Below are 23,224 nucleotides of genomic sequence, written 5' to 3' on the forward strand. Positions count from 1 at the left end.
AAATAACAACACAAAACCGATTACAACAAATCACTGTATCGTCAACTTTGACTCAAGTTACTGGGTTTTCGTGTATCGAAATAATTGTATTGGGAAATTTAGTTATTTTCTATATAAAAGAAATATATCTGGCTTTCTGACAAACACTGATGAACTTGTACTGTGATGAATGTTTTTCTTTCAGTCACAACAATCTTAACCATTTAAAGTATATTACTATCTTGACTCGAAACAGTGCCACAATGAGAAATTATGAAATATAATGAGGTGCAGTCAATCAACTCTTTCATCTCATTCATTGTGTTCAACTTATTTTTGCTCAAACTTTTACTTTTATTCTTTGCTGACTTTTTACTTTTTAGTCTTAGTCTTAGACTTAGACAGACTCTACCCATCTTTATATATCACTATCTATCTAATAGATACTTAGACTTAGTCTCAATATCAATAAAGTAAGGAGGGCGTGAGGAAAGAGTAGTCATTTGGGGAGAAATTCAGTAAGCTCCTCGGCTACCTTCTATTTTCAATTCTAGTATTTTCACCGTGGATCTTTAATAATCGGGCGTTTATTTATTCAATTATTAAAATCAAACGAGAATCTGAGTCTTAGGAAAGAAAAAAAGAAATTTTAATCTAAGGCTAGACGTCTATCTAGAAATAAAACTCTTGCTCAAGTTGGAACCAGTCAAAATATGAAATTAAAATGACAATCTTGCATCATCAATGACTCTTGGAATGATTTCTAAAGGAAATAATAAATAATGCCAACCACAATGGGTTCATTTCTTAGTAGACTAGTAGATAAAATTTAGTTATTCTATAACCTGGATACATCTGTATAGAGCTTTTAGACTTGGTGTACTCTCCTTCGCTCCTCCTCATTTATTAGTGATTGGACCAATTCTTATAACAACTGTACTTGTTTCCAAGGATGTTACTTATCTCCAACTCTGCTTTGAATTTATTCAAATTTTATGCTGATACTGTGGTTTCTTGCAGTTTATTCCAGTCATTGACAATTCTAGCTGAAATAAAGTTCCTTCTTTCATTTGTCTTAAAACGTTCTTTTTCCAGTTTCTTGCTGTTTCTTTGTGTCTGAATGTTCTTGTTTGGTTTAAGAAATCCTACCTCTACCCTGTCTATTCCCCTTACTATTTTATATGTATGTTTGAATGATATCTCCTCTTCTTCTCCCTTAATCTAAGGTTGGGAGGTTCTTTCAGTCTCTCACAGTAGGTTTTGTCTTTCAGGTGTGTGATAAGTTTTGTTGCTCTCCTTTGCACTCTTTCCAAACAGTCTTTGTCTCCCTCAAACTTCGGATACCATATGCAGTTGGCATATTCCAGCTTTGATCTAACCATAGTCTTGTAACTTGTAGATGTTAGTCATCTGTTTTGGTTTCAGATTCTTGAAATTTCTCTTCACTATTCCGAACCAGCCTTAGATTGAACATCTTGAATTTGCTTCTTGAAGTTTAGCTTCCTGTCAATAAATACTCCTAGGTATTTTTCCCAATTGGATTTCTGCAGAGGTTTTTCTTTCATTATATAGTTTGCTGTTGTTTTTTCCTAGGTGAAGAACTGCACATTTGTCTACATTGAACTCCATCTGCCTTTTTTAGGACCATTCTTCAAGCTTTTTCAAATCTTGCTGCAAGGTGTTTCTTTCCTCCTCTGTATTAGCTACTCCGTAGAGCTTTGTATCATCGGCAAAGATTTAACATTTAGGTGATAGATTATCTGGCAAGTCGTTGATATAAATCAGGAAGAGAAGTGGTCCCAGTAAACTTCCTTGTGGAACTCCACTTGTTACCAGTCTCCCCGCTGATGCTGTTCCATTCACTACCACTTTTTGTCTTCTATCTTTGAGGAAATCTCGGACCCATTTGACTGTCTGATCATTAATTTGATACTGTTCCAATTTCCTGATTAGGCGCCGGTGTGGAACTTTGTCAAATGCCTTTCTGAAGTCGAGGAATATGACATCTAAATTGTTGCCTATTTCCAGGTCTCTTGTCCAGTCATCCATTGTTTCAAGTAGGCTTGTTACCATAGACCTTCCCGCCATGAAACCATGTTGTTCTTTGCTGAATAGTTTGTTCTTGGTCATATGATCAACTTCTTCTCTAATCAGCTGTTCCATGAGCTTGCAGACGACAGATGCCAGGCTCACTTGTCCGTAGTTTTCTGGATTTTTTCTGTCTCCCTTCTCGAATATGGCTGACGTTAGCTTCTTTCCACGCCCTTGGTAGTCTTCCTTCTTTTATCGACTGGTTAAATAACTTGGTTAAGGGTACAACTAGCTGCTCTGCCAAGTGTTTTAGAATGTAAGGATGAAGTTTATTAGGTCCAGGTGATTTACTCTCCTTCAGGTTTTGTAGTCTCTTCATTAATCGACCATTGTGCAGTGTCTATATTACTTCTTGTCGCAATATCTGGCAAGTTTTCCTGGTCCTCCACCGTAAAGACACTTGCAAAGAAGAGATTTAGCACCTCTGCCTTGTCTTCATCTTCAGATGCCCAAGTGCCATCTTCTTTTTTTATGTCACAGGTTCCCTGTCTTGTCTTCATTTTACTGTTTACATAACCCCAGAATGCCTTAGGGTTTTCTTTCATTTCCTCTGCTATCTTGTTCTCATACTTTTGGTGCGCTTGTCGGACTATTTTAGTAGTTGCGTTTCTCACCCTTTTGAATTTGTCCCAATCCTCTTCCATTTTGCTTCTAGAGTATCTTCTATTTGCTGCCTTCTTCTTCTGTAATGCCTCTCTCACTTCCTGTGTCATCCAAGGTTGTTTTCTTCTCCCAACCCGGTTCCCTCTGCTTGTCAGGATGTTTCTCTCAAAGCATTGGTTGAGCACTCTGGTAAAGATACTCCAGATGTTTCCTATGGTGTCCTCGATTAGTATTTCCTCCCATTTGATATGCCCCAGTTCCTCTCTCATACTCTCTAGATCAGCCTTCCTATATCTGAGTGTCAGTTTTTCGTCCACAGTCTCTGATGTTGCCCTCAGCTTTAGGAGTATGGTCGCTTTTTTCCCAGTGAGTGACTCAGTCTCAGGTCGATAATGTCATTTTCATCCTCCATCAATATCATGTCCAATATGTTGGGCTTCTGGTTTTTTTCTCTGTCTTGTGGGTTCTTTTTTTATCTGGTGTAATTTTCAGGTCTAGATTGCATGAAAAAAAAATGGCTCAAATTTGATTAATTTTTTTCAAATTTGTACTTTTCAGGTCTAGATTTTGTTGATGTGTACCTAAAACCCATGGTACCATCAGAGTCACAATCGGAACAACTACTAAAGCTAAAGAAAAAAAACTGCCAGACTGACTTTCATTAAAAATATCACCATCTCATAATTGACATGGCAACTTCTGGAATGTATCCTGGATCAATTCAGTCAGCCCCTAGGATTGTTGCACTCCCTCAGCAGAAGAAGATCATGGATGATGTCCTGGGTAATTTATTTGATACTTAATAATATTATATCTTGGATTGCAACAAAAAATGTACATTTTAATAGAATAAAGATTTTTATTTCAGTTTTTATTTTATACATTTGATATATGTCAAGAGTCAAAGCCATTTACAACAGCAAATTTCAGACAGAATTTTTTTTTAATGGATAATGGATACATATGCAATTTTTTTTTTTTTTTTTTTTTTTGATTATGTGTATAATTAGCGTTGTTCGTGTACTTTGTTAGGGCTTCATTATTAAGTTAATCTTTGTTATGCGCCCAGAGCCCTCCTGATGAAGGGATGTTTGGCGCACTATAAATCTATACCATTATTATTATTATTATTATATATTTTTTTTTTTTTTTATTTGACTTATGGAATGGTTTTGAAAGGAAATGACACATACCATGGAAAGAGTTTAGTAAACAAAGAGAATTTCATCAATGGGTTCATTCCTCAGTAGGTAATTAATCAAGTCAATTGAATAGATGCCTCAGTGTATATACTATCTCTAATGATCATGTTGGGACTAAAGAGGGCTTGGTATTTATGTATTTCAGAGCCATTAGGTTCATGGAATCTGGGTTTTATCCCAGTTCCTGTAGCGTGAAACACACAATAGCAATTGTTTGCTACCCTTTGGATAGAATGCTATTCCTTTGCAAAGTACTTTCCACCAGATTTAACAGACCCAGATACCCAATCACTGCTGAGTGGAAAGGGGAGAGGTGAGTCAGAAAAATATCTTGATTTCACTCGGGATCAACCTTGTTCCCTTTGCAAGTGAAACGAGTGATCTACCAATTGAACTATGAGATGTTGTATTTATGGCTTTGATGAAATTCGAAAAGATCAATTTGAGCTTAACAAGTTGAATAATGTACAAGTCAACTAGCAATGACTATGAAAATTTGTGTTTTCTATTTTTGTAGGAAATACTCCTCTTAAATCAAAGCCCTATCTCCACTGAGTAAAAATCTTTTTGAATTTTGGAAATCCATTAATATATAACAAAGTTATGCAATTTCAAATGTGTCATTCATTTGGATGACTCACAAAGAGAAAAAATACGGAAAATATGGGACGCTTTTTCTGCGTTTTATTCTGGTTTGTGCCTGTATCTCGCTTAATACGTGGAATAAGATATTAAAACTTGGCAATTTTATGGCAAAATTATCAGAAAATATGATGAAGACATCAGAAAAGTTCTAACTTGTATAGTTTTAGAGGTGTATGGCTTGGGTCAACTATAATTTTGTTTTAAAATATACATAATATTGATCATTTGGAACTTTTCCGAAGTGTAATTTTGTGTCTACAACACATACAAATCAAACGAAAAATGCCTGCTGAATTATTATCAATCAGTCCCGTGAGACTATGCTTATGTTATTTCTAGTATTTATTTGAGAGAGAGAGAGAGAGAGAGAGAGAGAGAGTTAAACTACTATCCCTAAGACATAACAATGAAACAATGCCTTAATTTTAAAAAAAGCGCGCGAGGATTTGTGTCGTCAGTCACCGCGAACAAGTTGCCAGATGGCCACGTATGTGGCCAAATATATAATTTTGCTTCTTTTATTAAATTTTATTCATCTATTTTTGTCTCATTGACATTTATCCTAGTGTATTCAATTTTCTGTTTGTTAAAATTTAGTTCATTTTAAGTGGGCCAGTCTTAATAGTGAAAGCCATATGATTTTCTATTTAGCCACTTTTGAAGTCGAATTTGGTCAGGTTAAAGTCTGGCCATCTGGCAGCCTTGCCTCGCTCACGTCATTTTCGTGTCGCGCGATGGTGGAGCAAAATGGCCGTCTCCATATTTTCACTCATTGAAATGCAAATTGGGTTGATGTTTTGTGAGAATACGGGAAAAGTACTTATCATAATCCAATGAAATTTGAAATATAAATAGAAGAAATGTGCATATATAACCTTATGAGCGACAAAATCTCCCCTCTTTGTAGTTTTAGAAATGTTGTACTCCAAAGAGTAAAAATCTATTTTTAACGGTCTTCTGGTAATCGCGCGAGTTTTGTCGCTTGACATAATCTAAAATGACCTCTTTTCTAACTGTGTGCCAATTTTCAGTCATATTCATAGATAAACAGCTTCGTAATTAATTTTTTAAAATAGCATTACGGAAAGGCTTCGTCCCATATTTTGTCGCGAATTTGGGCACTTCGTGATCGAAAAAGAGGCCCAAAGATCTGTGCGGGATAGTCATTGCTAAGTCAACTGTTGAAATAACAATTTGCATAGTTGGATAGCCATTTTTACTCATTTTATGCATGAAAAAAATAATTGATTGTTTATCAAATTATTTTTTTAATGTGAATTATATTTGACTTCCATTTTCAGAATGCATTATACAATTGAAGTCAGAGTTTTTTGAAAACCACCAACCAATAAATGATGACAATGTTATTCTACAGAGACTGTGTGCTAAGTTAGAGCATCTTATCCAAATTGGGATGAGAGGTTTGTTCAATTTCAAACAGATTCATATCCAGTGTGCCTACTTGCTGTTATGTAAATGTTGCTGCTCAAAGCTCGAAGAAATAAATAACAATGTGAAATTGAATGTAAGCTTTAATTTAATGGTGAAAACAGATAGAATGGACGTTTCGGGTTTCCCCTTTATCAACGAACAGGATGAATTATTTCACGTTTATATCGAGGAGACCGAATGTAATATCATAAACTGCTAAGTATTCTCATTTGACAATTCAGATTATTTTAAACATTGTAATTTGATTTTTATTTGTCTCCCATTCTCCCTAAACCTATGTTTTGCGGGTGGTTGGATGGGAGCATCACCCTTGAATCATATACCTATGATGTTCGCATGGGTGTACGATCCGATAGTGATGTCATTTCTTCTTCTCTTTACTAGCCTATCCTGCTTCTTTGGTTTGTGATTGTATTTTTGACAGGGGATATTTTTTTTCTGTAAATCTTCTGCCTGTTTGTTCTTGGTTATTTATAATTTAGCTGATATCTTTAGGTTATGATTTTGATTTACATTTGTACTATTTTTGTTAGATTGCTTGTTTTTTTGTTTCAGCGGTCTCTCATATAACCTCAATTGTGTTGGAAGAGACCTAAAGCAACAAACAAGACCTATGTTTTGCATTTTTTAAAGTTAGTTTCAAGGACCTTGAAGAAATCTGAAAAAAAGAAAGAAATTTATTATGAAATAAGCCATAGAAATCATTCTAAAGACATGTTGTTTTTTCCTGTTATCTCAAGTTCGAGTCTGAACATCTTAATTTTTATTTTATTTATTTATTTACTTTGTAAATTTTTGTTTGTGGGTTTCTTCATTAAAAAAAAAAAATCCTCTCAATGGACTTAAAAGCACTCCCACTGTGATCCAATCACGTTGCACACTTTGTATATTATCGGTTTCTACAGAAAAGACGTCTTTGCTGGGTCGAAAGAAAGACTACTGGGACTATTTTTGTGATTGTCTGGGATCTGCCAAAGGGTCTAATGATGGTATAAGATATGTCAAAAATTTGAGAGAAGTGAGTTTTTACGTCACATTTTTTATTCACCAGCGTTTTGTACCAAAAAAAGAAATATCAAACATTTATTGTCTCATTTCCAGCTTATATGTATTGAGTCATTCCATGAAATATGCGTGACAAGTTTGGGCGATTTGGAATGTTCCCCCTCTAGATTCATCTCCAGACAGTGTATCACAAACATTAAGTATTATAAACTGATTTATAACTTTGTGTAAAAGTTCGGATTCTTATCAAGATGAGGTGTCTATGCACTCAGAGCTTCCAACCATTTTTCTTTGCAAGTTACTGTCCCACCAAAGAATTGTTTATTCTACTCTATCTCTCTCATCAATGAAATTGATAGATGAGAATTTTCTGCTAGGTGGGGTTCCTGACCTCCCATAGTGGGCAGGGAGGTACATACTACATTTTCTACTCCCCTATATCTGTTTTTCAACTTGCTTTCTGTCTTTGTCTTGTAATTAGATTACTTGGTTTTGTCCTGGCTCTGGCTGGATACCCTGGATGAGAGGGAAACAGTCAAATGTATAGTTAGTTTTGGGAAATGATATTTTTTTCCTTGCAAATCATCTCCCTATTATGCACTGTATTATTTTTCCTTTTACATATGTATGATTCGTAAACAATTTAGTGTATTCCTCTTGGCGGAGACCTATGCTTGTGTCTGGATGAGACATTTAGTGATCTCAAACTAAGTACACTGATAGTGTGCTCTTGGAATCTACATCTGTTCCCTATTTGAACCAATTTCCCTTTGTCTTGCTTGTTCTTGGGTGCTTTAATTGTAATTCTAGAACTTTTTACTATCCCATTTTATTCCTTTTTACTGGCGCTGATATGACCTTAATGTTTTGCAGTGCCGTAAAACCCTTAAAAACAAACAAAAAACAGAATTTTCTGCTATTACTATTAAGAGGATTTATCATCGGGATTACAATGTCAGACATTAATCTGATAAGCTTATGCTGAAATTAAAATTATGTCCTCATTCATTATTTTGTATGAAATTGTCTAAATTACCAGGATCAGTATGTCCAAAAAATAATCTTTTTTAAAACTTTTCTTCCACCAAAGAAATTTTTGACTCATTCAAAGCTACAAACAAAATTTTATTCTGCCTGCCTTGAATCAGGGCTGATGATTTTCCTCAGATCCGTGGGAATCTGTGATTTTTTGGAGTCAAAAGAGGAATTTCATCCTTTTTTTAAATGACACTCTTTCCTCCCACCTCCCAATCAATGTATTGGCAGTGAGAGAGTTGATGTGTGGTGGAACAAACAGTTGCGATTTCCCACTCTTCAGAGTTAGCAAGAGCATACCTACCAACCCTTCCACTTTTGGTGGAATCATTCCTATTTTCACTCTTCCTTTCCGCTATTCCACCATTGTCTCTCAAATTCCGATTATTTTAAATGATGATAATGGTAAGTTGGAAAAATGGGGGGGGGGGGGGGGGGGGGGGGCAGGTGATTTTTTTAAATAATTGCCAAAAGGGAGCTAAGTAGGAAAATCAATTGCACTCCTCCTTCCCCATTTCATTACTTAACTACATTTGCCAGCTGTGCCAGAATACTGTCTTTATGTTTTTGATGAGGAATTATCCATTGGTGACAAATTCCTATTTCTTGTCTCAAATTCCTATTTTCCGACGTTCTGATTCCACTTTTGGAATGTGAAGGGTTGGCAGGTCTGCTAGAGTATCAATGATAATTTATCACTTCAATTGCTCTAAAGGTAGTGTTAATAACTATATTAATCCACAGTAAGAATGGAGCTTATGGTCAAAGTTTTCCTCCTTTTTCACTTTGTTGTCACCATCAATCAGCACTGTTAAAATGAACATTTATATTCTCAGAACAAGACGTCACTGGGCAGGGGCCGTGCATTTGTTCGATTTTGCCTTGTCCATCAAAGGTTGGCTGATGCCCTACAGCAGTGTTTGGTTCACAGTGAAAAGACAAGGTCTGTTTGAGACATGTATGAGACTGTGACAAATGGTCATCGTGTATGATATGTGCAGCTATTTGGTCTAGTGGTATGACACTCACTTTCGGATCGGAAGGTCCTGGGTTTGAGCCTCACTCTGTGCATAGTTGAGTCCTTGGAGAAGGCTCTTTACTCATATTCTCTCACCGTACTCAGGTGTAAAATGAGTACCTGGCCGTTAATAGTGTTGTCTCTGTCCGAAAAAATTGTAACATTGCCTAACAGGCGTTATGTCCTGTCCTAAATGTTAAATATTGCTGTTGGCCAGGGACATCTTGTAAAGCACTATGAGCACATTACGTGGATATTGCGCTATATTAAAACTCAATTATTTTTTTTTTAGATATGTGAATCGAGCACAAGAATATTTTGATATTAAAATTAACTAAATTGTTATCATGGCAGATTGTGTTGTGGTCTGAGAGAGATAATTATAATATTAACTAATCCCCTTTTATCATGGCAGATTGTGTTGTGGTCTGAGAGAGATAATTATCATATTAACTAATCCCCTTTTATCATGGCAGATTGTGTTGTGGTCTGAGAGAGATAATTATAATATTAACTAATCCCCTTTTATCATGGCAGATTGTGTTGTGGTCTGAGAGAGATAATTATAATATTAACTAATCCCCTTACGTAATTTAGAGTTGTGCCAAACACATGGCCCTCGGTTTGAGGGAATTTTAGTTCAGTCCCTGTTTTAGGTTTGTGAGGGAGAGGATGTGTGTGAGTGAAAATGGAGGATTGATACATGACCACATAGAAATTGATTATAGGATGTTATTGTTTCTGACTTTGGTATCGTATCTTCTTTTGTTTTGACATTTTGCACCACTGACTTTGAAAGGTAATTTTAGAATCTCCTCTTGCTATATATTATATGCAGGTATCTCAATTTCTGCTTAATTTATCAAAAATTCAAATCAAGAAATACTGATGAATACTAGCTATTGTCTCCATAGATATCTGTGTACATATGTGAGTTTTGCTGTATTGCAAATGTTATGTATAGTGTATTTCCTCTTCTTCTTCTTCTTCTTCTTCTTCTTCTTCTTCTTCTTCTTCTTCTTCTTCTTCTTCTTCTTCTTCTTCTTCTTCTTCTTCTTTCTGTTCATTTGCTAAAGAACGAATGGTTTTACTGAAAAGAAAAATTCTCAAAAATTTTGATTTTTTTTCTCTCCAGCCTCTGGTTCGTACCCAGCAGTGTATTGTGTAATGCAAAAGATTCTAACACCTTGATCAGTGCTCTATACGACCTTAATTCAATGCACTTTGACCTTTCACCCAGGGGATATGACCTTGACTCGGATTGGCCCTCTTTTTCAAAGTAAGCTTCATTATGATAATGTTCTTTAATATCTAATTTTATCACACATGCCAAACTGAAAGAAATATACACGGACTTGTCTCCAAATATTGAACACCCCTATTTACAGCAGTTTTGTTAAAATTCCAGCATTTTGTTGATTATGTATTAAAGCAGTTAAGTTTCCCTGAGAATAGCTACTTAGGTTTAAAAAAAAAACCTCTATCTACATCACAAGAAAAGTTTAATAGATGGACTGAACATTTTAAAGAACTTTAAAATTGCCAAATGCAAGGCAACCCTCTTATTATACCACTTGCAGATTCAATTCTACCTACACTTGTGAGACACCCGTCAAAGTAGATATAAAATAGGCCATCAAGAAACTAAAAAGAAAAGAAACTGAACAAAACAGACAATGAGCGTTTCAGGTACAAACCCTTGAAGGTTTTGTACCCTAAACGTCCATTGTCTATATTGTTCCCATACGAAGCCTCTCCATTTTCACTCTTACATTAGTACCGTCACCCCAAGTACTTTATGAACTAATGAAGTCTTTAGTTTTCACAGTGTATTAATGTTTTTTGTATGTGGTGATTTTAAGTGTATTTATTAAATTAAATTATAATAATTTGACTTTAAAACTTATGCTTAGACCAATCAGTATTTCACATTCATATAGCCTACTTTAAAGAAATACACAATATGTATTGGTATCAAAAATGTAATAATTTAAAATTATTTTATTATTAACTCTTGTCGTATGAATATGATTTTCCACCAGCAGTGAATGGATAGTTGGTGGATCTGTTAGATTTGGCAGAAATGAATCTGCAATAGAAATAGACTTGCGTCTGTATCCAAAGGGTACCCAACAGTCGCTAGATTCAGTTTAATGTTACAAAAAATAGCATTAACTCTGGCTACATTATTATTATTATTATTATTATTATTATTATTATTATTATTGTTATTATTATTATTATTATTATTATTATTATTATTATTATTATTATTATTATTATTATTATTATTATTAGATATTTTCTCCTATTTTTCACGAGAGAAAGGGCCATCAAAAGTCTTACATTCTGGGCACCACCATACTGGGAAAATAACTTCATATTGTCATAATAGTCTTCAGGGTGTAAATCATTTCAAAGTAGCATTCTGTGCTTTGAATTTATATGCAGGACCCTCTGGTCAAAAATCACGAAAATGATATTTCTCTGTGCTGAGTTATGGGTGTATTCAACTGATGCATAAATAATTGATTTATCCAGGAAAATATTTACTAAAGCCTTCTGGGGTTAACCCTCTCCTTACCAACTATAGGAAAATCATCACATTCGTTACGATACAACCAACATTTTTCTTAGTCAAATTTCTCTTGTACATCTTAAAATTGAAAGAAAATGAACAGTGTATTGTAGAGCATGTTTTGCTACAGAAATTATTTATCGCAAGAACTTACTGCTATTGTGTTTGAGCTATAAAAAATCTATTTTTGTGTTAGTTGGGTTTGAAGTTTTGGGGAAAATCCTGAAAATGGCTGGTAAGGAGAGAGTTAAATAGGTTTAGAATAGCATTCTGCGTTTTCTTGGTGATATGTATGATCACTTCAAAACCTCTCTAATCTCTGTTACTAGTAAGATTTTTTAAAATTCGTGATTTTTAAAATCATTTAGCGCTCTCAGCGAACCTATTGTAAGTATTTGTTTTTAACTCGTACATGTTGAAGAGTTGTTGTCATGGTTTGAAGGTAAATTGTCCCTAACCCATAGTTTACTCCAGAGTTGGCCAGAATACATTATTCATGTTGCATGACAATGGTACAAGCTATTCAGTGCATAATGACTTTCCTTATCCTCTTGGTACTGTGTCATTATATAAGAATGTCACGGTAGATGATAAATCATAGTTAGATATTGTCTTTCTCATTAAATAAAAAAAACTTGAGCTTTTATAGAGTGCAATATCCACTAAACATGTTCAAAGCATTTTACAAAGAGTTCCTGACCAACAGCATGGAGAAGGAGACATGATGGCTGTTAGGCAATATTACAATTTTTTCAGACTGAGATAATGCTGTGAACGGCCAGGTATTCATTTTACCTGAGTATGGTGAGAGAATGTGAGGAAAGAGCTTTTTCTAAGGACTCAGTTCTGAGCCGTGCGAGGCTTGAACCCAAGACCTTTTGATCCAAAAACGAGTGTCATACCGCAGACCACATAGCCGCACTTCATGCCCAACCATGTCCTGTTGTATTTTTTTTCAAGGATGTTTTCTCATATTCCCATTGGTCTTCTGCTCGTTCTTGTTAGTTGGGGTGGGGGTGAGGGAGAACGGGGGGTTGATAAATGCATTCATTCTGAGAACCTCACCGTCCATTTCTATTTTCTCCCTTCATCTAATCTAGTCATTGGCATCAGTTGTTTTGCAGATAATTGTTGGAAATTGTGTGATTTTTAAAAAAAGAATCTTAAGAGTTCTAAGACATTTATTTTGAAATCAAATAGAAAATTAGCATCATAGAGAATTATGATGAGAAAATTTCATCAAGAAAATCTCATTTTCCATTATGTCTTAAAGAAAGAAAATTAAAATCATTAATTGTATTTATTCATCGTGATAGATTTTACTTACATTCTTTTAATATGATGTTTCTTTCCTTATTTATGCAATACTAATCTTAGATTTAACTATGAATGCTGTCGTGTAACTGCATTTTGAGAGCGTTTCATTGCTTGAATTATTTAGTTACATTGCAAGTCTACTAACTTTTAGGAAAACAAAAAACTCTCTTTAATACACACACACACTCTCTCTCTCTCTCTCTTTCTCTCTCTCTCTCTCTCTCTCTCTCTCTCTCTCTCTCTCTCTCTCTCTCTCTCTCTCTCTCTCTCTCTCTTTTTATTTTTTTTTCATGTATATAATAAGGGTGTTCCAAAAAAATAAAAATATTTACAGTTGTTTGAGCATCTATTGAGCTCGTTTATCTATTACCTGTCATACGCTAAAAAGAGTGAAAACATGTTTTGAAAATTTCATTCCACTCTGACCTAAACGATTAAAGTCATTGTGCTTTCAGGAAACCCATCCAGTTTTTAAAATGTAAAGGACCAAATGTTTTTATGAAATTTTTAGTAATGGGTGCAAAGTTCCTCCCCGCTTACAAATCATACCTGAATAACAATGTTATTCCACAGCAGGATAGGGCTATATTCTGTGCAAGCAAATCGACTCAAAGATTTCTTGAAGATAATGAATAACAATGTGAAATTGAATGTAAGCTTCAATTTAATGTACAAAAACAGATAAAATGGATGTTTTGCGTTTTCCATTTATCAACAAAACAGGATGAATGAAACACTACAGATAAATGACATAATGTGGTAGTGGCGTTGTTAAGATGAATAAACAAAAACATTGATGGGCAGGAAATGGTATGCTCCTTTGTAAGGAAGCATGAATTAAAATAGAACTATAGATATTTATTAATGGTGCGCAATTAATTAAGTCAAAAGAGGGGAGGCTGGGAGGAACGGTGTAATGCAGTATAGAAAGTGAAATATAATAATGTGTAGACTATTGTTGGAAAGTCAAAACAATGGAATTTGAAATAAATACAAAATATAAGGGATGTATGTATTAGTATAATCATTAGTGTCAGTAGCAGCAGCAGAGGCAACAGTAGTCCAATTATGTAGTAGTAGTAGTAGCTGTTGTCGTCGTCGTCGTCAGGTTTGCTAGAATCACCATAACTTTTACTCATTGCATGTTTTGTGAGCCCATTTTAACATTGTTGTTGTTTTAAAAACGCTCAAACAGTGGGGGGGGGGGGGGGGGGGGTTTGGAACACCTTATATATACATACAGTAGGACCTCTCTGATTTGGGAAATGCCTTCGCTGTTGAATCTGATTAGCTGAGGTTTTTTTTTTCACATTTGCTGAGTAGGGGAAGATTCCAAACCTTGAAAATGCTAGCTCAGTCATTTTCATTTATAAATTGTGAATTTGTGGATTGCCAATCCTACTAGAAACACTTGCTAATGCTAACCTCTCTTTTCACTTGCTCACCAGCTGCACAGTGTATAGTAATGACCTGAACCATATGTAATATGCCTCTACCTTTTTTTATATAGCGCAATATGCACTAAACATGCTCAAAGCGCTTTACAAGGGGTTCATGGCCAACAGCAACATTTAACATGAAGGACAGGACAATTTTTTCGGACAGAGACAACACTGTTAACAGCCAGGTACTCAGTTTACACCTGAGTACAGTGAGAGAATATGAGTAAAGAGCCTTCTCAAAGGACTCAACTATGCGCCGTGCAAGGCTTGAACACAGGACCTTCCGATCCGAAAGTGAGTGTCATACCACTAGACCACATAGCCGCACCTTGGCCTTTCTCTGATAAATCTATACCATAACCCCCCTTTCTCCTTCCTGTCCTCAGTCGTAAAATGACACCAGGAGGCAGTTGGAATATTCCCATCAGTCGTAGATCCAGTATAACCAGCATGGTATGTGAATTTCATACGGTTTTCTGCATTGGATAATTATTTGTCAGTATTTACATTTCCATCATGCAACTCACAAAATACTTACCCTGGCATGGCAGTTTTTTGCATCACTTGCGGCCGCAAAAAATCGTAAAATATCACCGATTTGCATTTTGGCCGCAAAATCTGCAGTTTTTGTTGTTTTTTTGTTTGCAAAATTTGCCAATTTTTTCAAATTTTGGAGATTTTGCAAAGAAAAAAACAAATAACAAAAATAATAATGACAACAAAAAAGGCAATAAAAGAAAAAAAGATGAATTTTTTTTCCTTTTAATTTGATAGTTCGTGTAGAATGTGAAAGATAATTAATCAAGAGTAGTTTCTTTTTTACTATCTCATTTTCATCATTTTTACTGATGTTGATATGACCTTGCATTTGTTGCAAGCGCTGTAAAAGCCTTCAAAAGAAACAAATACCTTTCTCTTTTATGAACGACTTAACGGTTTTTAGGAAAATTAATCGCAAATTTTTGCAAATTTTTTTTGTTTTTCGCTTGCAAAATTTTGGATTTTGCTTTCGAAGTTTGGATTATTTTTTTTTTTTGCAAAAAACTGCCACGTCACCTTAAAGGTGGTATGCATGGTAAAAATTGTTGTCAAAAAGATGCAGTTTGACCCACTATTTTTGTATTAAATCATAAAATGATAAAATGTTGACAGTCAAGTTACAGCTCTTTGAAAGTGTCATAATTACTAAAACAATTTTATATATATTAAATAAATGTATATTGAAATGTAAATGGATAATCAATTTCTTTTCTTCTTTTTTTTTTGCTTTGAGTAAAAGTGCCCCAGCTATATTAAATTTCCATGTTATCATTGCATTTTGCCATAAAGAAAAGAGAAAGAAAGAAAAAAGTTGCTAAAATGCCGTACATATTTGTCTCTTGATGCCAAATAACCATTGACATTCTTTTTTAAAATGTTAGTATTGATAATGTCTATTTTGCAATCCTGCATTGTAATTTTGTTTATTTCCATCAATATTTAGGACACAATCTCCCAAGCAAGCATCTCCATTGCTGCCAGCCCAGATGTTGACAAACTACACAAGGATCTGGAAGCGGCCCATTCTGCCCGTTACGATGCACAAGAGCAGCTAGGAGCTCTTCAGAAGGAGAAGGAGGAAGTCAGTCAATCTGCATGGGAGTCACAAGGTAAAGTGGCTGCCCTGCAGGAACAATTGAACATCGCCCAGTCCCAACTGGCATCGCTTCAGGACCAGTACAGGGAGCTGGATGTCAAGTGAGTTTGAAGAATAGGGTTGTATTTAATTGGAAATATCCTGCTATTTTAAAAAAAAATTGAGCTTTTATATAGCGCAATATCCACTAATATCCTCAAAGCGCTTTACAAGGAGTCCCTGTCCAACAGCAACATTTAACATTTAGGACAAGACATGACGCCTGTAAGGCGATATTATAATTTTTTCGGACAGAGACAATGCTGTTTACAGCCAGGTACTCATTTTACACCTGAGTACGGTGAGAGAATGTGAGTAAAGAGCCTTTTCCAAGGACTCAACTATGCGCCGAGCGCAAGGCTCGAACCCAGGACCTTCCAATCTGAAAGCGAGTGTCATACCACAAGACCACATAGCGGCACGGTTTACAACTAAAATGGAATACAGTAAAAACTTGTGTGCTGTTGCTTGATTTAAAACAGAGAACTAATCTATGAGAGTGGCAGCTTAATTAACTCTCTCAAGTTCATATAAATGGAAAATTGAACAATTTTGTTCGGTTTTCAATCATAGTGAACTCGAGAGAGAGTTAAAGACCATTTGATCAATGTGCTGCAAAAGACAGTTCTAGGGCCCTTACTGTCTTCCTAAGGAGTGAGGGAGAGAGTGAGTGAGTGATTTAGAGAGAGAGAGTTTTTGATTTGTCCCTTTACAAGGATGTGAAGCGATGTACAACGTAATGTACTACATTTTCACGCATTATTTTTTACGCAATAACTATTTAAAATTGGTTTAGAATTATTAAGTGAACTTCAGTTTAGAAACAGATTCACTGTTGAGTAACAAAACCTATTTTCATGAATTTTCCTAAAGAACTTGGCTTAAAAATCTGAATTTGGAGGAAAAGTTCCTATTTTGCTTCAAATTAGAACATCCATCCCTTCCACCTTCCAGTAATTTACTGTATTAATGACATGTTTTTTTAAAAAGTTCATCATTTGAATTAAAACAAAATAAATTTGGGGGGTCTTTTTTTTCCCTTTTTTTTTCAGTTTTGTTAAGATGAAGTTAGAAAAAGATCATTTCGAGAAACTGCTGTCCGATGAACGGAAGAATGCGGAGGAACAGGAGAGCAAAAGGGTGCAACAATTGCAAGGGGAAGAAGAGGTGTGGAAGAGGGAGATGAGGGAAGAAGGTGAAAGGAGGAGGAAGGAGATTGACAAACTTCAAGAGGATTTGAGGACAAAGACTGAGGAAGAGGAGGAAGGAAAGAAAATGTTAAGCTCTTACTGTGATTCCTTGGTTGGTTTGATGTCTGAATTTCAGGTAGTTTGTTCACATCTCTTTTTTCGATATTTAAAGATTATATCACAGAAAATACTCCAATGTCTTTTTAGACTTAAAGAAATAAATCAATTTTAAAAACTTTTTAAAAGGGAAGGAAGAGGAGGGATGGGGAGAGGGAAAGTAGTAGTGGTAGTAATGGTAGTAGTAGTAGTAGTTGTAGTAGTAGTAGTAGTAGTAGTGTAGTAGTAGAGATGATGTGGTGGTGGCTATAGTTGTAGTGGTACTGTTGATGATGTGTGGGTGGTTGTTGTAGTGGTAGAGACGATGAAGTGGCGATTGTAGTAGTAGTGATAATGGTGCTGTGGTTGTGGTGGTAATGATTGTAGCGGTAGTGGTAGTGATGATGATGTGGTAATGGTGGTTGTAGTAGTTGTAATAATATTGATGTGGTGGTGGTTGTAATAGTAGTAGTAGTAGTGACGATGATGTGGTAATAGTAGTGGTAGTAATGATGGTAGTTGTAGTAGTTATATTGATGTTGATGTGATGGTGTTTGTAATAGTAGTGGTAGTGACGATGATGTGGTAGTGGTGATTGTAGTAGGGTGGTAGTAATGATGATGTAGTGGTTGTGGTAGTAATAATTATGAGGTGATGGTGGTTTCAGTAGTGACAATGTGATGGTGGTGATTATAGAAGTAGTGGTAGTGATGAAGATGTGGTAGTGGTGGTTGTAGTAGAACTGGTAATGATGATGATGATGATGTGGTAGTGGTTGTTGTAGTAGAAGTAGTAGTAATACTCTGCATATTTTTAGATTCCAAACTATTTACTCTATGCTGTTTTCACAATCATTATGCTTCATATTCATGAGTGGAAATAACTTCCAGTATTTAAAAAAAAAATTATTTCACAGATACAGACCAATGCTCCAAAAGATTTTGTAATAAACCTAGGATATCTACGTCAATCTCTGGATGGCATGCAAACACAGACGGCCTCTCTTATGTCTGAAAAGGATTCTTGTAATGTAAGCAGAATTATTATTTGTGATGAAATGAAATGAATTTTAGCAACATTGATGTGAAATCCTTTGCTCTTTTTATTATATGACAACATCAACTTTATAAATAGTAATTAATAAATGGTAAAGAATATAATTTGACACAATAATATAATATTCTATATTTTATGTAAATCTTATACTGAACCCTCTCAATGCTGATGGCTCCTTGGTTAAACGTATAGCTCCCCACCATGGTGAAACAATGTTAAGTTTTTGTTTCATTTGGTTCTGTGTGTAAAACAATCTGCCATACTTAGCCATGGGATTCGTTTCCAAGAAATGTTTTTTGATCCATATCTTACAAATGTCCACAGGAGAGTGCCTTTCTTTGTGTTTAAAATCATACATGAACAAAATTTACCAAGAAAGTAGTGAGAACATTAAGTGTTGTTATTACTTTAGCATTGTAAATGTTGCTGCTCGAAGCTCGAAGAAATAAATAACAATGTGAAATTGAATGTAAGCTTCAATTTATTATACAAAAACATATAAAATGGACGTTTCGGGCTTCCCCCTTTATCAACAAAACAGGATAAATGAAACACTACAGATGTCTGTAGGGTTTCATTCATTTTAAATTGAAGCTTGCATTCAATTTCACATTGTTATTTATTACTTTATCATTGTAATGATAATTTGATTTAGTTTAAATAAGATATTTTCATAGTTAATAGAATGAAGTTATTAGGACTTGTCTGGTAAATTAGAGATGATCATAAATTTTTTTATTACATGGTGGTCAATATTTGTAGAAGTTAAACTATTTGGGTTTTTAATCGTATTCTTCTGAAAATTTTGAGTTATATTATTGTAATATAAATAATTACAGTGAATAGTTGTTTTGACAATTGAGAATCTGAATACTTCTTGGCAGGCCTGTTTTGACTTCCCAGATATTTTAAAATATATATTAAGAGGGTTAACATGACATTTGTGTCAGTGCATAACAGAATCAGTCGGAAGGTGAACATTTTGGATATGCGTTTTTTGGGGGTTTTTTTCATTTTCTGAAAGTATATGCTCCCCAGAGCATTTTAATCTTTATTTGAAGTAAATCGGGTCATTTTTCATGAAGTTATGGTCAGGTGTATGGGAAAGGTATTCACAACTTTTCTCAAATTCCATACTTTTGCAACTTGACTAGGTGTAAAAAAATATTTAAGAGTGAAATTAAGCTTTGATATTTCCCAAAGATGTATAAAAAGGTTGATTTAAACAATTATGACAAGAACTCATTTTTGATAAAAATTGACCTTCTAACTAAACTTGGCAATATCTCAGTTCAAACCTTTTCACCATCCGACTGATTATGTCATTCACTGTAACATTTGATAAAGCACGATTTCATGCCTGTATTTATATATTACCTCTTCTCATCAGAGCCAAGCTGCCACAACTGTTTCTGACAATGAGAAATTGAGTAAAGAAGTGGAGAAACAGCACCAGGAGTTGGCAACAGTCCGTGAAAATCTTGAAACCTTGCACAGTCAGATTGCCTCTCTGGAATCAAAACTTGATGAGAAAGGCCAGGAGTGCAAGTCTCTGAATGCAAAGATTATGTTAAATGACAAAGATTCAGAAAAGTGTAGGGAAGAAATTGAATCATTGAGAGAGTTGAATCAGGAGCTCAAAGACAAAGAAAAAACTTTGAAAGATCTCAACAAGACCATGAAGGAAAGGATCCTATCTGATTATTCTAAGAGTCTCTCACCGAAGGCCGGAACTGATACTTTGAAATATCTGGAGAGTGTTTTAAATAGGGACAAGCAGGTACTGGAACTGCAACAACAAATGTTAGTAGTGGAAAGAGATATAACTAACCAAGTCCATTGTAAAGTAGAAAATAAGGAAGAGGGCGGTAATAACCATGTTAAAACTATTGAATCATTGAAAAAATTGAAATTGAATTTGGATACAGTCTTGTCTGAAGGAGAGGATAAGTTTCGATTAATGCTGTCTGAGATGCAAGCCATGGAAAAGAAATCTGTGAATTTGAAGAAAGAAGTGGACATGCTGGAACATGGTGGACAAGTTCTCAATGAACACCTGACATTGTCAGAAGCAAAAGTTGAATTTTTTTCAACAAAGTTAAAAGACGAAGAGGCAAAACTGGCCGAGATGACTGCAAGTCACGAAGAAATGATTGCAAAAATGAAAGGGGAAGACGACGGAAGGGTGACTGTGGAGAAAGAAAAGAATGAATTAAAGAGTCATGTAGACAAATTGTCCACTGAAATTGACTCATCACACAAGGAAAAGGAGGAATTGAAAACACAATTAGAAAAAATAATGTTTGAAAAACAAAAGCTTGCGGAGGATTTGAGAATAGCACAGAATGGAATTGATAAGATGGAGGTAAATTTAAGCAATGAAAGAGAGAAGATAGCTCATTTGTTAAGAGACTGTGATGGAGAGAAGGATTCCAAAGCAAAAATATTAGAGCAAATTTCAAAACTGCAAGCTGAGAAAGAAGAAATGACAAAGGAAAAAGAAGATTTAACTTCAAATTTTGTAAAAGAGATATGTGAATTAAAGGAAAAGTTGGAAAAATTAGAGAGTGACCAACAGAAATCACTGCTTGATATAGAGTCCTTAAAAAATACGGCTTATGAAGAACAAGATAAAGCCAAATCTCAAATAAGTGAAATTCTAAAGGAAAATTTTGAAATTCTCGATCTTTTGAATAATGGTGTATTGCTGGCATCAAAGCACTGTGGGACTGCGTTGAAGCTGAATTTACAGGAAAATGACAGAGAGAATTCTGATCAAGGTCAGGTAGAATTTTCACAGGGTGGTAACGATAAACACAATGCACTCATAATGGAAGCCAAAACAAATGTAAAAGCTCTGTGTGACAGAGTAAAAGACTTGTGTGAATCTCATGACAAACTGGAAGAAGTTACAACAAATCAGATCTCAGCTGTTTTAGAAGAAGAGAAAGATAGATTGCTAAGTGAAGTGGATGCAGCTCTGGAAGAAACACATCACATAAAATCACAATTAGAGCAGACATCAGAGTTGTTGACTGTTTCAAACTCCAGTTTAGATACGATTTCAACTGAGAAAGAATCGTTACAGTCAAAAATATCATCTTTGACAGAGGAAATATTACAACATGAGACAGAGAAAAATAACCTTCAGTCTAAAGTGTCCGTCATGGTTGAAGAAATATCTCGACATGAGGCAGAAAAAGATGAGCTCAGACGAGAAATGTCAGTCTTAAAGGCCGATTGTGAGCGGGCAGAAGATGATGTACAGGAGAAGTTGGGCCAGAAACGACAGCTAGAGGTAAAACTAGAAGAAATTGAAGAAAAATTGGAGGAAGCGCTGAGTGAAAATTCAAAGCTAGAGAAAGCCGCTGAAGGTCTCTATTCTCAGTCAGAATTCAGCCATAAAGTTTTAGAAGAGAGCCTGACTGATTCTCAAACTGCTCTTGAGGCGATGAAGGCTGAAAAGATGGAGCTGGAAGGTAATGTATTATTTTTTAGATTTATTTTTTTGTTTTGTTCATTTATTTTTATCTTTTTGGGGTTTTTTTTTCCTGCTAACATTTCCCCTTTTTCTATCACTGTTTTGACAATGTCAGTTTAAATTTTATTAATAGGGAGTACAAATAGGAAGATTTTACGAAAGTTGTTTCTTACAAGGTAAATTTTTAATTCAGAAAAGTGAGTGGAGCAGGCACTTATGTTGGTAACAACAAGATATGAAGTGAGTAGAAAAGTGCCAGAAGACAATAGAGAATAAAAAATTTTTTCGCGGCGGTGGTGGGGTTTGAACCTGCGACCTTATTGGTACGACAACTCCGCCTGGCAGGTGAGAGCGTGGCTCTACCGTGTGAGCTATCCACGAACACAAAAATATTCGTTTTCAAACCCAAAGTCATTTCTAGATCCCTCTCTCACCCACTTCTTGAGATCGCCGATTCGTTCACCACCATCGCGAAGTAATTTTGACCAGCAGTTAAGCTTAATAGCCAATATTCTCATCACAAACATATAACATAGAAACGATTGAGACATTGAGTATGCTCCGGTGTATGGGGTGAATTTTTAATTCAGAAAAGTGAGTGGAGCAGGCACTTATGTTGGTAACAACAAGATATGAAGTGAGTAGAAAAGTGCCAGAAGACAATAGAGAATAAAAAATTTTTTTCGCGGCGGTGGTGGGGTTTGAACCTGCGACCTTATTGGTACGACAACTCCGCCTGGCAGGTGAGAGCGTGGCTCTACCGTGTGAGCTATCCACGAACACAAAAATATTCGTTTCAAACCCAAAGTCATTTCTAGATCCCTCTCTCACCCACTTCTTGAGATCGCCGATTCGTTCACCACCATCGCGAAGTAATTTTGACCAGCAGTTAAGCTTAATAGCCAATATTCTCATCACAAACATATAACATAGAAACGATTGAGACATTGAGTATGCTCCGGTGTATGGGGTGAATTTTTAATTCAGAAAAGTGAGTGGAGCAGGCACTTATGTTGGTAACAACAAGATATGAAGTGAGTAGAAAAGTGCCAGAAGACAATAGAGAATAAAAAATTTTTTTTCGCGGCGGTGGTGGGGTTTGAACCTGCGACCTTATTGGTACGACAACTCCGCCTGGCAGGTGAGAGCGTGGCTCTACCGTGTGAGCTATCCACGAACACAAAAATATTCGTTTCAAACCCAAAGTCATTTCTAGATCCCTCTCTCACCCACTTCTTGAGATCGCCGATTCGTTCACCACATCGCGAAGTAATTTTGACCAGCAGTTAAGCTTAATAGCCAATATTCTCATCACAAACATATAACATAGAAACGATTGAGACATTGAGTATGCTCCGG

General features: G+C 35.4%; 1 protein-coding gene across 4 annotated transcripts in view; it reads left to right on the forward strand.

Moving 5' to 3' along the window:
• Window positions 1–131: 131 nt before the first annotated feature.
• Window positions 132–23,224, forward strand: part of LOC144958130 (uncharacterized) — a 50,376-nt gene continuing 27,283 nt past the window's right edge. For all 4 annotated transcript variants that reach the window (XM_078889863.1, XM_078889864.1, XM_078889865.1 and 1 more), the window contains exons 1-11: window positions 132–267; window positions 3,232–3,456; window positions 5,822–5,941; window positions 6,878–6,990; window positions 8,849–8,955; window positions 10,166–10,309; window positions 14,754–14,820; window positions 15,851–16,104; window positions 17,095–17,368; window positions 18,245–18,358; window positions 19,775–21,863. In XM_078889863.1, coding sequence (XP_078745989.1) covers window positions 3,363–3,456; window positions 5,822–5,941; window positions 6,878–6,990; window positions 8,849–8,955; window positions 10,166–10,309; window positions 14,754–14,820; window positions 15,851–16,104; window positions 17,095–17,368; window positions 18,245–18,358; window positions 19,775–21,863 — 3,376 coding nt within the window. In that variant the 5' untranslated portion in view covers window positions 132–267; window positions 3,232–3,362. The remainder of the gene's footprint in view (window positions 268–3,231; window positions 3,457–5,821; window positions 5,942–6,877; window positions 6,991–8,848; window positions 8,956–10,165; window positions 10,310–14,753; window positions 14,821–15,850; window positions 16,105–17,094; window positions 17,369–18,244; window positions 18,359–19,774; window positions 21,864–23,224) is intronic.

Source organism: Berghia stephanieae, chromosome 12, assembly GCF_034508935.2.
Source record: "Berghia stephanieae isolate SIO BIC M18660-M18661 chromosome 12, UCSD_Bste_1.3, whole genome shotgun sequence".
Taxonomy (NCBI): Eukaryota; Metazoa; Mollusca; class Gastropoda; order Nudibranchia; family Aeolidiidae; genus Berghia; species Berghia stephanieae.